Below are 17,229 nucleotides of genomic sequence, written 5' to 3'. Positions count from 1 at the left end.
CCGAGAGAGAAGGTAACAAGAGAGAAGTACAAATAATCTGGAGTAGCTACTTCTATTCTATACATCGGGTGTTCATGTCTCTGGAGTCCAAAGGCTTTATCTCCTACCACTGCTCCAGGACATGAAACATTTGCACTCTATATTTCTATGAAGACTTGGGCTTTGGTTGGAATTAAATAGATATTTCTTAAAGGTGATACCCGTAACTAAACACAAACCGTATAATGGGCAGAGGAAGAGACAGCGGAATCTGTGTAATGTTTCTCTATACAGTTTGGTTTTGACTTAAGTCACTTGAAAATTCACTATCCACCTCTGAAAAAACAATTGCTACGTCTTTTAGCCACAATGTTTATTAAGTGTGGATAAAGAAAGAATAATTGGCAGAGTATAAATCCGACCCTCTCAGTTTTGTAAATGTAGTGCCTCTATGATTTAGAAAACCTCCAAATAAGCATTCTATCCTGTCAGTTTAACGCTGAAACCTACACAGTCCTATTAGGTGCAAATATTCTACATACAAAAGGGACAAAAATAAAAAAAGCATCTTTGTTTAATAGATTTCACGTGGACCAAAAGCTGTATCCCAGGACTTGTGGTACCAGCCTGCAAGCCAGCATCCAACACAAGCACAACCCCTAAAGTCTGTGAAGCTCGCGTACTGCAGATAAGCACACTCGCACTAATCGGCTTGTTTCTGCTCGGCTGCCTGTATGAGCAAACACCATGCGGACGGTGACTGTGAGGAGGACCCAGAAGCCTCCAGAAATCAGCCAGTTCCTGAAACCGTGGGTGACGAAGTCCCCGTGTTCCCGTCAGCCCCACCTCGATACTTTGCAGCAGGACATGATACGCCAATGAGCGAGGACCCTCCTTCCTACAACAGCATCCTTTTTCAAATGGGCGACCATGAATACAACGTTCCATGGCCGCGCGGGCCGACCATAGAATACATCGACGAGTGTTGCCCTTCGGAGCCACCTCCAAGATACGAGGACATATATCCTACTCGGCCAGATCCTGAAGAGAGTTCATCATCATATCACTCTGTTTCAGAATCATCGGAGTCGATCGACTATGAGCTCGCACCAGGACCCTAAACGTGGAAAGTCTGAACTATTGGGGGGGTTTTTTTTTTAACATTTCGACTAAGTACAGTGTTTGAGCTGGAAGCGTCACCCAAAATATCACATCCGACAATATCCAGGTCTGCAGATAAAGGACTGAAATCAGACCGGGATTTTTGTCAGTGCCAGCACCGTACATAATGCCTGTTAAAATGTCCCCCCCCCCCATGAGACTTCTCCTTTAAATAACGGATAAATAAAATGACATCTTTTCATGGTTGCCTCTCAAACAGTATCTGTGCGTGTTTGTGTGTGTGTTGGATATACCGTGTGTACGAGGTCACATTATCGTATGGAAACAATAACATGAATCTCTTACATGTGACATGAATGTTATCTATGGCATAGAACCACCTCCAGGATACGAGATATAGCCTACCCAGCCTGATCATCTTCATATTACTCAAGCGACTATAAGCTTGCACCAGGACCGTAAATGTGGAAAGGCAGGGGTTTTAGGTAGTAGTTAGGGTTGTAGTAGGATATATTAGCCATATCTGCACTGGTTTTTTTTTCGTTCTCAAAAATAGGTTTCCCCCCAACATTTCTAGCTTAGTGTTGTCTCTCAGCTGTACTTCTCAACGCAACTTCTTAACGCAACAATGTTGTGTCTTCCTTAAAATGCGTCGTGTTTATATATATATGTACCGTTACAACTTACAAATAGGCACAAACAAGTCTTGGAAATCAAAAAGATGGCATCTCACCGCGGCGTTTGTAGACGTACTGCGGGCGCACAATTAGCTCACTTTCCGTCAAGACACGTGACTGTATGACTTACAGGGTGTTGGAGGGGGCACTCTGCGGCTTCCGTCTCCCGCAGTTAGCCTGTCGATATAGCTGTATGGATAAGGCAGCCGCCATGTTTACAGGAGACATTTATCTGTGCTGGTTAGGGACATGTAAAAGTGCTGCCTTCGTGTATGTTGTGTGCATGACAGTCATTTAGTGGATAGAGCCCGCATACTCAAGAGCACAGTCCGTAACATATGAGATACGCCGGCTGTCAGAGAGGAGGATCTGCGTCCCCTGCAGCGCTGTGGGGGATCTGGATCTTAGCGTTATTATCTGACCTTTGTTTGAGGTTTGATTGTAACACATTAGTATTTTTCAGAGCATTTGAAAAAAAAACTGCGTTATATTCAATAAAATCGATTCAACTAATCGATAAATTCGTTGGTAACGATTTTCATTATCGATTAGTTGTTGCAGCCATACTGACAGGTATGGGCCGCACATATGACCTTCTATGAGCTTGTACCCCATGTAGTTAACAAATGATTACCATCTAGCATGCCTTTATAACGCAATAAAACTCATGTTTGGATCGGCTGAACAGGCCATCAATCGCTAGCCAATTAGCTGCTAAACAGGAAAAAGGAATACAGGAGGCACCAGCTGAATGACGCTGCTTAATGGGACGGCATTTGGCTACCTTTGTGTAATCATACTTCCTGTTGGAATATGAAGGAAGCCACTCACACAATGCAATCTGGGTCACATCTCGTTCACATGCAGCCATTCGGTTATATGAAAACGTACAACTTCTACGAGGAGAGTTAAGATGTACAGTTATACACCACTTAAAAGACAGGACCCAGTGGGTAAGGGATCGGCCTTACAGCAAAGTTGGCAATTCTAGTCAGCTACAGATTTTTAAACTTCAATCAAGATACGCAAGAAATATTGCATTAATCACAGCAATAGAGTGTGTGTGTATGCATGCGTGCGAGTGTGTGTGTATGCATGCGTGCGAGTGTGTGTGTATGCATGCGTGCGAGTGTGTGTGTATGCGTGCATGCGTGCGAGTGTGTGTGTGTGTATGCGTGCGAGTGTGTGTGTGCGTGCGAGTGTGTGTGTATGCGTGCGAGTGTGTGTATGCGTGCGAGTGTGTGTATGCGTGCGAGTGTGTGTGTGCGTGCGAGTGTGTGTGTGCGTGCGAGTGTGTGTGTGCGTGCGAGTGTGTGTGTGCGAGTGTGTGTGTGCGTGCGAGTGTGTGTGTGCGTGCGAGTGTGTGTGTGCGTGCGAGTGTGTGTGTGCGTGCGAGTGTGTGTGTGCGTGCGAGTGTGTGTGTGCGTGCGAGTGTGTGTGTGCGAGTGTGTGTGTGCGTGCGTGCGAGTGTGTGTGTGCGTGCGTGCGAGTGCATGCGAGTGTGCGTGCGCGTGCATGCGAGCGTGCGTACGCATGCGAACGCATGCGTGTGAACGCATTCATGCGAGCGCGTGCATGTGCAACCACCATTAGCAGCTGGGTCAGCCCAGGCACAGAGCTGAGATATCTGGGTAGAATCATCCCATCTACTACAAAATCTTAAAAGTTGGTGCATTCCCCACAACAAATAACGTATAAAGAAGAAGCAGTTTACTTACCTTACTACATCATCTATATTATTTCTGTATACACCTTCAAGCCTTTCTGCAGGAAAGCCCATAGCTATAATGTTTGGATAAATATCTGAATTGTTAAAATTAAGGAAATAGACACATAATAGAAAGACATTTTCAAAATTAGGAAGAAGGTAAAAAAACAGACTGCACAAAATGCATTTCAACAAGTTTTGTTACCCAAGGTATTCTGACCACCACACCTCAATCAGATATTGTTTTAATGTTACACAAATCAGCTTAGCTATCCCCAAACAAGCACAAGATTTTTCTCTTCTACAGCTTGAAAAGGGCACGGAATATTTCCCACTATTATTTTATTTGAATAGCATCAACAATTTTCTCAGCGCCTCTTACCGTGAATACATTCAAAAGGTGCAACAAAACTAGAAATGGCAGATTAGATATTAGATATGTGCATCACTATATGGACAAAAGTAATGAGACACCTCTAAATTACTGAAAGCAGGGTTTGGCCCAGTGAAGGGAAATCTTAATGCTTCAGCATATAAAAGACATTTTTGGAGACTGTTATGCTTCCAACTTTGTGGAAGACCCTTTCCTGTTTCATCATGACTGTGTCCCAGCACACAAACCAAGGTCCATTAAGACATGGTTGGATGAGTTTGCTGAGGAAGAACTTGACCGGCCGCGCAAAGCCCTGACCTCAACCCCATCGTATACTTTTGGGATGAACTGGAACGGAGATCGCGAGCCAGGCCTCCTCATCCTGACCTCACAAATGCTCTAACTGGATGAACTTCACACACACATGGAAATAACTTGTAAATATTCACATATTTAACCTTTGAATGACTAAAGGAAAAAACAAAGCCTTAGATATATATATATTTTTTGCAGAATTTAGTAAAACACGTGATTTAGCACCCCCTGGGCAGACACCCGTAAAGTTTCACACAAGTTCCCGAGCGACCATGGAGTAATGCTAGCATAGGATGAAGAACTATTCCCTGATACAGTAAGTCAGAAGGGATACAAACCGGCCAGTCTGCTGAAATCCCAGGTACGGTGCAGACATCTCAACCTCGTCCAAAACATTACTCGTTACCAGGAAGGATAAACAGCATCGGCGGTGCATCTGGAGCCCTCAAATACTATACATGATATGCACTCACTAACAAAAGTCTGAGGTCGCAGACACTGTTTTTGAATGAAAAGCTAATTATGTCCATTAAATAAAATCGAATGTATCAGAAATGCAGCATAGACATTATAAACTACTATTGTTGCTGGAAAATGGCTGATTTTTTCCTGGAGTATTTTCATAGATGTACTTTATACAACTACATAGGGCCTTTAGTTAATTGGTCCTTGTTTTCCATTAAAACAGCCAAGAGACCCCAAACTTTTGAATGATGGAGTACACAGGGCTCCAGATTATACGTGTATAGCGTGTTCATCAGCATTGCGATTAACAAGAACCCAATCGTATGCCTGATGAAGGCAACAAACATGATTTAGCAGTAGTGACATTAAACAAAACGAGTCACAAACTCAACCGCACAACAAGAACACAATGTGAAGCGGTCTCTTCTGCACACCGGATACAGTATCCTATTGCTTGCTGTAGGACAGGATGATATTTTGATATGTAAGAAATCTCTTTGTAAACAACATTTGGGGTATAGACCGTTTTACTTGAGGGTACAGAGCGACCTTAACTGCCTTTTCAGCTGTAGAAGAACTGACGTCCGATTGCCCCGGACTAAATACGCGTCGAGACAAATATATTCCGACCTTAAAGTCTGGCACCGACTTTCGTTAATGCTCGCTGCAAAACTTAAACATACTGGAATGAAAGGAAAATCACTGGGGGGGCGTGCAACTCCACATGATATACACAATACTGTAAGCAGGGTCCCCGGCCACAGCTTCTGTATCATTCAGATTACCCGACGTTTGTAACATTGCACAGCACGCATTTACAATGAAGAGATTCTTAGCCTAAAGGGTTAATCGCAGCATAAAGTCAGTAAAATTGGCTAAATGACAGAAGGGAAAACGCTGGTAATACTGCCTCTAAGGCGTTACACCGGCTATCAAATCAAAAATCGATTTTACAAGCCGTTACTGTGCTCTTCTGTTTGAAAAAATGCAATTAAATACTGCACTTAGTTACCCAAGTCTGTCTTATTACAGAGATGACCAAATCATACAATTTAAGCAAAGAAATGTTTGGTTTTGCCTTGCTGTGACGGTGAATGCATTCCTAGCAAATAAATACATTTGAGGCACACATATATCAACGGTTAAAATAGACTGTTTTGCAAAACAATCAGGGACAGAATCTCAACCAAAACTCGAAATATATGATTTTACTGGAAATTGTCTTTTTGCTGCAAAAGTGCTCTGTGACAGTAAAAGGCTAGTCCTCAGAGTAACTTCGGCTAACAGGTTAACAGTGGCCACGCCGGGGGGGGGGTGTTATATAAAGCCGTGTCTGTTCTCCGCTACGGCCAGACTCGCTGCAGAATCTCCCCTTTCAGACACTGAACACTTTGTGCTCCAGCAGCCACATTTAGGCCAAGGAAAACGCCTTTGGTATTTTCAGCATAGGGGATATATTCATGCCGTTTGCCAAGATCATTTCTGAAGTGACTACGCTTGAAAATAGTGCTGTTATATTCAAAAGAGAGAGAGAGCGAGCGAGAATGTGAAATAATCCTTTCTGGCTGAAGAGCCGTTTACAAATGTTCTTCGAAGAATGCCGGTTTCTCTCGCCCACAGTAACGGCGGGGAACACTCATGGATCAGAGTTCACGCGGGCGAGGCGGAGAGATCACAATCACAAAGGATGTGATGTAAAGCATTAGGTTGTACTCACTGATCACAATCCAGCCGGCGCTAGCATTCCAACAACCACTTAATTTAACGCCTTAATGGCACGTCACCGGGTCAGAACAAGAGCGGAAACTCACATATAAAGCTAAAGAAGCCGGATCGTTTCCTTCATACGCACCAAGAGTCCAGTCGCTCCTGAGATCTTTAACACGAGCATCACCGCATCACACGGAGGTTCTTCTTGGGGAAAACCCATGAAGCGGATGGTCTGCGTCGACTAGATGGGTGTGTTGCCCGTTACAGATAATCAAAATGCAATGCGGAATCCACCCAGGGCAGCATTCTTCACAGGAGGGGCAGTTTAAGGCCCTGCTGCCCCCCTCTGCGGTCTGACAATCCTAGCCACTCTGCTATCACACGTATTAAAGAAACATTTCGTGCCATTCAAGCATAGTTTGCCAATTTGTTGTACAGCCGGTCCACGAAAGGGTTGATGGGCAACAAAGTGAACGTGAACCGGCCTTCCACTGCAGGGACACTCCGTGCAGCACACGCACCGTCACACATACACGCGCTATAAGGCAGTGACGGAGCACTGGGGCTGCCCACCTACAGCTCCCCAAATGTAAAGCCAAAAAAGGGGCAGCCCCATGATTTCTCCTTCAGCACAAAATACAACTCTGAATAAAGTAACCAAAACCTGGTTTTCCTTCTTGTTCTGATAAACCTCCCTTTTTTGTGGGTCATGTGATATCGGGGGGTACTTTCCCTGCTCTATCACACTGAGCTGGCTGTTTATGGCACTGCCAAGGTCCTGCTCAACCAATGAAATCTCTTCCTCCATAGACTTTCATACACATCACATACGTGTTTGCCATGCTGCAGGCCAGAACATGTAAGTTATGTGGGATGCACTAAAGAGCAGCATTTACCAGCCCGCAACAACCTGAATGTGTCCTGGAAACAAAGGTCCAACGTTATCATCCTAATATACATCACTGAGAAAAAACCCTCAGTAGCATCGCGTAAGCCTTTAAGAACCTCTGCGGTCCTAACTATCCGGCGCAGTAGAACTGCAGCTTTACCTGGCACCGCGGGATACCTCAGTGAAGCTTTTGCTCAGAGATCAATAAACTCATGAATGGCATATAGTGGGTAAAGCGTGAAGGTCAATCCTATGGCAAAGTTCCATATGTGAAGCAATAGTTCCCAGGGAATATTTCTGATGGCTGATTTCACAGAGAGAACAAAAAAAAAAGTTTAATAGGCACGTCATTTCCATTCTAGTTTCTACATAAACACCCTGTGGATGCAGTCCTAGCGCCTGCTGATTACCCCTAGTTTGGATCTGCTCTGGCCATCGCACGTATGGGAAAGAATTTAATCAAATATTTTATGGGGGGGGGGGGGTTCACATGTTTTAGCTATATCTGGGTAACAGTAAACCAAGTGACAACGGGCTATTCTGACAAACAATATTGCTGCAGAAGACACCGTGGTCATCACAAAGTGTAGATCTGCGCTACGTGCGGGAAAAAGTTTAGCACATGGCTGTAGAAAGCAATAGCTACAAAAGAGACAACGCAAGGATGCCGCTGCAGAGCGATCCCCGAGCTCGGCACGCAGGAGCCCCTTTCCAAATACCATTCGTTATTGGAACGAGGTCACTTAATACAGCGGGGCCTGAAACCGGGGCCATAACCGAGAGAATCGCAAACCGATGCTCCCCGGTATACACGAGAAGGCGACGCCTGCATTTGGTGTGTTTCCTACTGATTGAAACTCAGGTTGCAGGTATGTGAATAAAGCAGGAATAATATTAAACGATGACGAGAATGATCTGACCAACCAAATCGCTGATATACTTAAAACTAGGGAACTCTGGGATGTTTACTTGGCTGTAATTTTTCACTTCTGAGGAGAGGAAGTTCCAGTTGAGACAACAAATAAAAATTTAAATACAATTTAAAAATAAAAAAAAATAAAGCATATTATGCAACCAAAAATGAATGAATGAATTTATCTATCTGTCCAGAAATAAAGCATGTCGAGGGAAACATACTTTCCCCGGATCACCAACATGTTTCATAATAATAACAATGCCAGCCACAAAACTGGATCAATGCGAGGGACACAAACCACAAAACCAATAACACACTATCGGAATTTACATGAAACTGGTTTATTAGCGGATCTATTTCCTATCGTCACCAAAAATACTGCATTTTAGATCCAGCTTAAAAAACTCTTTAGGAGGAGCAGCAGAAAGGCAGGTTTACTAAAATGAATGCAGCGGGGAAACCCGACTCAATAACCATGAACCCTCCCCGGCAATCCCATCTCACTTCCCGCTCAACCCCGACTAGTTACCAGGGCAGATTATGGAAGAAACATGAATGTTTAATAACCGGCCGTGTTGTTCCAAGTCTGGGTTTTCTAACCGCTGCCCCGGCTGCAGACAAAACCTCTCGGCATTCCACTTTTCTTTGAACACCGGAGATGAAGCCGTTTGGAAACAGAAATTAAAGGTCAGCCTCAAAGGGGGCATTTATTCAAAACCTTCGTGTAGCAAGAGCTCAAACACAAGATTTACCAGCACACAAAGGGTGTGAAAGGATGCGATCACTAAAAGATAGCTGAAAAGGCGGTCAAACGTTGTTTTTTACACTTAAAACAATGACAGATCGGGTTTACTGACCCGCGCCGTCCGTTCGCAGATCCTCAGACCCTCACGTTGAAGTCGTCATGAGGAAACACGGCGATTCCTTATCGCATAACAGCGGCCCAAGCTCCCCGAAAATATGACCCGGATTCTACAACCAACGGCTGCAGCGGGAAGCAATAAAACGTGAAATCAGGTTGACGAAATCACTTATATAACAAGCGCCAGCAGTTCACATGCCCGGAGGCCTATTTAACGGGCTTCGCGACTATCCCGGTTGTAATAAAGCATTCGGCATTTCTTTCAGCACTGGACAGCACCCAGGTGATATCGGACCCCCCCCAAGGTGAGCCCAGCGCAGCCCGCCAGGGACGCTAACAGCTTGAACATGTTGCTTTAGTACTTGCTAGAGGGGAGTGATAAATATTTAACTTACTTCTTTTGCAGACCTGGTCATTTTGGTTAGCAAAGCAGGTTTTTTATTGATTCAAGGGAAAGTTGTGGTTTTAACTCCCTCACTTCACTATTCATTATGAAGGGCAACAAATGTTTCTTCAACGCGAAGGCCCCGTATGATGCATAGTTCAATGTGTAAAGATTTACAGACTTAAATATACGTTATACAGAGCAGGTCAAGCTCTTCCTACAGCAGAAGCTCCCGGGGTTGGGGCTCAATAATGTAATGAAACACAACGCACCTGTCAACACTTCATTTAGTGAATAAATGCCAATAAATATACAAAGCCAGCACCTATTAGCTGCAAAAACAATTTAACCGATACATTGCTACCAAATAAACTACTATATGGAACATCGTGCGCACACCGGCATTAGAGCCACACAAGAAAAGTAACCAGAGTTTATCACACACACATCATGCAGACAACCCGGGGTAGAAGACCTCCTGCTTCGACACAGGTACCGACAAGCCATGTTTAATCATAAGCAGTATGCAGAATGAAACCCAGCAGCCACCTAAACCGTGGAGTGTTCAGGTCTTCAAAACGAGTTTGTTGGCATTTCAAAAGTGGAGGAATCCGACAAATGTGATGCAAAAATCTTAGCGGGCGACATACCTCCGGGGGGGGGGGATACGAAGAGATAAGGTGGCTGAGCAGAGAGAAGACAATCTGTGGAGTTACATTAAAAGTGACAAAGTCTATCCTTGTGATGGGTACCTGGACTGCCAGTGCGATGCAAGAACGAGACGGCAACAAGACCTCTGAATAGACTCGTTACCGGAAACTAAGCTTATTTTAGGGAAAATAGTGGAAGAGTCTTAATGAACATACCCAACCCTGCCAAGCATTCTGAAAAACCTGACCATCAAGTAACAGATCGCAGCTCGTCTTTCTGTATAAAGAATGCGGTTTATCAAGAGGTGAAGAATACCTGCCATGTCAATGGCGACTTCAGAAAATTCGGATTTTGTTGTGGCAACACGGTCAGGCGAGACCCAAGACTAGCGCCGTCTCTGTGCCGTTTTCTTCCATCCTTTGGTGCAACACCAAGAATAACCCCGCAAGGAACCAAACTCTCTCTACCACTAATTCCCAGGATCAAAGGCAAGCAGGAATGGATTATTTCAGGGACCCACAACATGGCTGAAACGCACGCGAAACTAAAAAATGCATAAAATGTTAGGCAACTTGGCTTCTTGGATATGTCCACAGAATTTAATGCTCAATATTTTTCATACGGGACATTTAAACACCTCCGTTTCTACCAACTTGGGACACGCTCTAAAGCCTAGAATGCATCTTGGTATAACTGCGAAAGTCAACGGCTCAGATGATTACTGCGTCCATCTCCCCTTGTATCACATACACTATCAAGCATATGATGCCCGAGTGGCCTCGTTATAAAGTATTTTCCCCTTACTAAAGCATTTTGGGATTGTGCATAATCCCACCGCTCTCCCACCACGCATTCGCCCTTCTCCTGTCATGTGACAACGGGAGCAGTGAGGGTGCTGTGCGCTGCAGCTTCTCTCACGCTGCATGGGACACTGGACTCTAAGACTCCTATACACTGCGATACCACGGGGACCGTCTGCACTATCTGGTACAACGCGTGTAGAATATAGCTGTGCTCCGTCACTGACGTTTCAGGTGATTGAGGATTTCTCAGAAGCTTCCGTGGTATACCCCCGCACATTTCCAGGTATATCCTCGATCTCTGTCACAGTGTAAACTATGAGTGTCCTGTTCGTGCCGCCATAAGTCAGTTAAGTTTTTTGGGAACTAGTTGCGTAATAATGTGCTCCACAAGCTCGTAAAGCATTACAACTTGCTGATATTTGTGGCAATTAACAAGGCATGTCCGTAGGAGACACCACGTATACATGAAGGCTTCCTTTTTACACAACGGCCTCCAAGTTCGCCCGTCATCCTCCAATAAAGGCCGAGCACGGATCGGAGCTTTGGATTCCCAGAGAATTTTACACGGTATCCATACACACCCTTATTTACTTACGATGAGTTATAGTATAGCTTTTTCTAAGTCAGCTATATAAATGTATATTCAGATGGGGTGCTGTAGTGTAAAGCATGGATATCGGGTCACAATTATTCTACTACTTGGTGGAAATCCTACCAGTTCAGTCATTCTCAGCATCTGTACGGCCGGTATGGAAAAGATAACATATGCAGAACTCACGGACGTTCCTCATTAGAGGAACTTATTGATGAGGAATCCTGGACACTGGTGCAATATTCATAGCTTATTACATTAAGTATAGAGTATGGCACTCATCACAGAGCAAAACAAATGATCCTCTGTTACTCAACTGCCAAGGCATAGGAGTCCCTGCTTTAACTCTATACCCTGCTTACTCAAATTATTATTACATAGCACTTAATACAATACATATATTCAAGGGGTATAAGAAAATAATTGACAGACTAAAACAAACCGATACATTAGGTAGAGAGAGCCCGGCTTGCAAGCTTACAATCTAATAAGAAAAGTACTAGCGAGAAGGATAACCGTTTTCCCGCCACAATGTTGGGTATACGGAAACATTTTGAGTAGAGAAATGTTACCAAGTTCTGAATTTTCTACATATAACAAACCTAAAGTGTTTCTGCAGAAACAACAAATATAAAGCCATTACAGATCGGGAAAAAAAGTCTCTGGGAAAGGTGTTCTCACAGACATCAAGCAGGTGAGGAGCTGCAGATAACCTCTGGGACTGTATTACGGGACAGTGGAACTGCATCATTACCCGGTATCCAAGCAGAGGAGAGGGCAACGCCGCGGACCCATAATATTCATTAAAAAAGCAGAGGAAATATATAAATAACCTACAGCAAATTCTCAATGTTCTCATATTCTTATACAATAATACGCACTCTATTACACGCTTAATGACAGCATTCAGAAACACAAATAATTATATGCTGGTTCCTTATAATTATTGCAAATGGAAAGAGACAATATATAATAATGGAAGCCAAGGAACTGTTGGATCCAATCCACAACAACCAACGTTCTCCTTCAACCAGCTTCTCTACCAAACAAAAAAAAACCCTGCAAAGAGTCTGATGCAATCCTCGCCCGCGCGGACTTCATTTTCAACAGGATCTGATCTGTCTCTGGGATCGCTTCTACCCTGAAGATATCGGGGCATTATTGGCTGGGAAGAAGCACACTTACTCGTGGGGGTTACAACGGGAAGCAGACGGCAAGTACATGAACACGGCGGGGAAACGCATGGTCCCAGGCCGATAGAACGGTAAACATAACATCTCTCAGTGTCTGCAGGCGTGATAAGAGGTTGTATATGCCGGGGTCGGCTAATACCATTAAACCGCAGTAACACTACAAGGCCAGGCTCATCGCCTGATCCGAAGCAGAAGCGACTGGTCAGAGTATGAGGACGCTGACCCTGGCAAAGCAATGACGTAAATATACTCGCAACCGTGCAAAAGTTTGGGGTCACTGGATCAGTAATACAGCGCATGTTAATGTTGTAAATGACTACTGGAGCTGGAATCGCTTCATGGATATACAGAGGCCCTTTATCACTCCCGCGCTCCAACAAAACGTGTTCGCTAATCCAAGTCTAAAGGGATCTAAATGATCATTAGAAATGTGTTTGCAATTATGCTACATAAAAACAGCCAAGTGACCCCAAACTTTTGAATGGTAGTGTGTGTGTGACTGTAAAACATAATGGGGGAAATACAAGTGACTGCCCACTTCCTTCAACAATTCACATTCCACCGAACCGTCCCAGAAGAAAGGCTCACAACCAGCCCCTCGTCATTTCATTACGGATCGAGGCATCGACATGTAACTTCGGATCGATGTATGCTCAGACAGCTCAGCTGCTAGACATTAGATGCTACATTTCAATAAGGAGGAGGCTTCATAAGTAACATTTTAGGAGAGGAAACATTCTGTGTAATTAGCGGCTCAACCTGAAAACGCAAGAACCCCACTCGGGAGGCATGTGAAGCACGATCTTCCTAATAAATAAAAATAAAACTCTAAAGTCGTTATATATTCAACACGGTATTAAAATCAGCCATAAATTCACCAAAAATAAAATAGTCAGACTCGGCCGACTAAATAACTACTCCATGCAAAGCCAGAATGAAGCCAAGTCTAGCAACTTACTAAACGGATCGCTCGGCCTTAGCTCAGATTTGCACAATTTAAGTTGGCGTTTCTTGAATATGACAGGCACAGCAAAGAGTACAGGAATTTGGAGAAACGTAACAATATTTATATACGCTCCAAATTCAATATCATCGACCAGTTTTCAGTGATGTACCAAATACAGAAAAGCTTTACCCAAATCGGATATACTATATAACCAGCCAGCGGACTGATTTCCCATAAGGCTGGAAGTTATGAAGACAGCAGATTATTGTGGGAATTCTCAGAACAAGGCAAACATACCATAAAACGCAGAATCTGATGGGGGGGGAACCATTCGGCCCATCTAACCTGCCTCCTTTCTCTCTGTAAAGATTCAAACCTTAATCAGCTCTTGGTCTGGTCTTTAGATTCAGAATAACTATATGCCTATCCCATGCATTAACCTCAACCACCTCTGCTGGGAGGCTGTTCCACTTAACCCTTACATTATGCACAACAGCACATGCAAATGATCTCGAATCAGAGATTCCTTTTGAATCGTGTATATGCACTGATCTCTGAGGGGGTCCCTGTCCAAACTGAAGTGCAAAGGGTGCAGCAGCACATGCAGCCTGAAGGGAGACTATAGCAGATCTGTGCACTTCTTACACCGAAAGCCAGGCCTACTAGTTCCTCATCGCCGCATTGGGAGCGAAGACTCGGTGGGGTTTGCTACAGGAGGTGGATCGCATTATAATAGTGCATGATGTCAAACTTCAATGCCTGCATCGCTCTACAAGGGCCCCTAGGATGACAATCACAAGAGGGGGTACCAAACCTTCACCCCCTACAACACACCGCAAAGCCACCGGCAACCGCAAATTCACGGATTTCATCAGATTCTTACTTTTTTCCATAGCATGACTTCAGACATTAAGCAGATCGCCCCCACCTCACCCCCTCCCACCCAGATGTTCTGACAGGATGCATCTGAAGGCGATCGGGGCAAATAAAAGCCCATTCCATATAAATGAAAAAGGGATACAGGTCAAGTCCAAGTCGAATCCATCCTCCTGGTATCGCCTTTTGTTCCTGCTGACGAATTCTTTGATGATGGCAGTCATGTCGGGGAGTCTGGGGGTGGGGAAAAAGGAGGAGAGGGGGGCTGAGAGGTGCTGCTGTTGGGGGGCAGCAGCGGCCCCAGCTCCCTGATCACACTCCTCTACTCGGCCGCTCAGGTCTCCTCTCCTCCCCCTTCTCCTCCTTCTGCTACTACTGCTTCCACGGGGGCTGCCGGGGGAGGCCAGAGTATGGCCGGGTGGGGATGTCAGGAGAGCCGGTGGATGCGGCCTACTGCGACCGCACGGTGACAGTCGGGTCTTCCGGATATCCAGATGTGAAGAAGTGACGAAAATGACGACCCCCGCCGCCGTTAACAGGGCAGTGCGAATTAACACAGTCCTTCCCGGCTCTCCCCTCCACCCTGCCCCGGGCTCAACACCGAACCCCGGGGAGTAAACGAAGAGTCGTCCGAGCAGCAAGTCCGTACTCCTTAAAGCCTTTCAGTAGCTGCCGTACCGGACCGGAGAACCGTTAAACCGCCGGTGTGGGGAGTACTGGAGCCCGCCTGCCAGGTATCATGTCTCCACAGCCCGCACGTTCAAGCTCCCATCATGGCTTCCCAGAGAGAGGCAGCAAAGAGGTAAAACGTATCCTTCCGCGACTGCTTGAGAGAATCACTCCGCCTAACTAGAAGCAGTTCCCCCGCCACATCATCCGCCAACTGACACCTCCCGGCTCCACTGACTGCTCGTACCGAGCGGAACCATTTCACAGAAGAACGCGGTGGACGCTTAGCTGCTCACTCGAGAACCTTTTGGTGAAACAAAGGGCCGATTGCCACAAAGAATATGGGAGAATTCCAAATGGTGTCGGAGGGATTTGCGATTTGCGTGTCTAGGACTACTTTTCGTTCCTTGAGGAGGGGGAGTCACGTGGTATATAAGTGGGGAACTTTGCGAAATGTCATTTTTTTCTGCGCTTCATTTCCCTCTCTTCCTCTTGCATGAAAAAAAAAAGTGAGAGGCCTTTCTGTGTCCCTTTAACGGTGGGGGATGGGTCTGTGCATGCAAGCCAGTCAGACCCGTCCTTTTCATTTAAACACAGCATGAATATTATATTGTATATCCTTACACCGACATAACTTATACTGAACAATGAAAATACATCTCAGAAGTAATATATATATATATATATATATATATATATATATATATATATATATATATATATATATATATATCTTCATCAGGGTAGACATATGCCTATCCCACGTAGGTTTAAATTCCCTTACTGTTTTAACCTTTACCACTTCTTCCGGGAAGCCGTTCCACTTACCTGCCATACCGTACAGTATTATCTAGTTTTGAACAAAGGGGAATTATTATTATGCAAATCTATTTACTCTCTTCGAAAGGGGCGTTATATACATTTATAAACTTAGCGTAAGCTCCAATATTTCGAGAGCTCTTTACGGTGTAATTACCCGGAAATTGTCGTAGGTTTTCCCTCAGTGACGGCTGGAAGAAGGCCATCCATTTAAAAAGAGGACTGCGCTGGTTCCAAAATATATATTTATTTTTTTTATTAAAAAGTAACATACTGGCCCAGTTTAATTGAGAGAAGATGCATCTCATGTCCCTTGGTGTCTATTGCATTGCTTGATTTATTGCCCCAGTTGGACGTCTTGCCGAACAGGTCTGTAGAGTTCCAGTTGAGTTGCGGAATAAACTTTGTTGCATTGAATCAAAATACAAGGGTTTCAATTTATTAATGAATATATATGTATATATATATATATATATATATATATATAGTAATTTTATACCATATGTCCCCCAGCGCATTCCGCAGCTCTACTCTATAGGCTACTCATTCCTTAAAGAAATGGACATTCTTCAAACACCGGATATGGGAATCTAAACGAAAGACCCTCCCTGGGAAATGTGGGTCGTTGGAAGACATGGAGATGCCTTTGTTTATTTATTTATTTCTTACCAATCTCTAGCGAGAATGTATACATCTTCGTCGAAGAACTTTATTCAAGTTAAGAAGAAACTTATCAACCAAAGCTGGCAATTTCCGAGAGCCGGGCTCTTTCTCCTTTATCACAAATTCTGTAGCTGCCTTTGTCACAGGGAGCGTGGGATAAAGAATAGTTCATGCTGTAGGTTCCCAACTGTGGATCTATTAACTATGGACCTGTGTTAACAAAATAAAATGCCAGCAGATGTACTTGGCTGATGTCCAGACTCTAGCTGGTGGCCAACAATGTCTCATTCTATGCCAAAACCTGCCCCATTCGTGAGATGTATGATCTCATGAGTACCCTCAACCTGTAGGCCCCGAATCGCCAATGCTGACCCTTCCAGTTCAATAGAAAAATACTTAGCGTTCCAGTAAACTTTTTTTATTCTCTTGATTAAGAGATTAAAAATTAATGATTAAGCAAACTTACGCTGTTGAACTCTTGTTTTACTAGAACCATACAATAATGGAAGCCAAGTTAACGGTTTGCAATCTTAAGAGGGAAACCCAGAAATTAAGCAGCTTTCATTTAGAATGGCCACTTTGAAGCTGGTGAAGGTCTCCTTTAAAACTTTACCAA

At 44.3% G+C, this 17,229-nt stretch overlaps 1 protein-coding gene across 1 annotated transcript in view; it reads right to left on the bottom strand.

Moving 5' to 3' along the window:
- PTEN (phosphatase and tensin homolog) overlaps positions 1-15,115 on the bottom strand; it is a 31,806-nt gene extending 16,691 nt beyond the window's left edge. Inside the window, exons 1-2 of the mRNA XM_053451274.1 lie at positions 14,608-15,115; positions 3,497-3,581 (exon numbers count right to left, since the gene is read on the bottom strand). Of these exons, the coding sequence (XP_053307249.1) occupies positions 3,497-3,581; positions 14,608-14,686 (164 nt within the window). The 5' untranslated portion in view covers positions 14,687-15,115. The remainder of the gene's footprint in view (positions 1-3,496; positions 3,582-14,607) is intronic.
- Positions 15,116-17,229: the final 2,114 nt, after the last annotated feature.

This window comes from Spea bombifrons, chromosome 11, assembly GCF_027358695.1.
Source record: "Spea bombifrons isolate aSpeBom1 chromosome 11, aSpeBom1.2.pri, whole genome shotgun sequence".
NCBI lineage: Eukaryota > Metazoa > Chordata > Amphibia > Anura > Pelobatidae > Spea > Spea bombifrons.
This window is presented reverse-complemented; position numbering and strand designations above follow the sequence as displayed.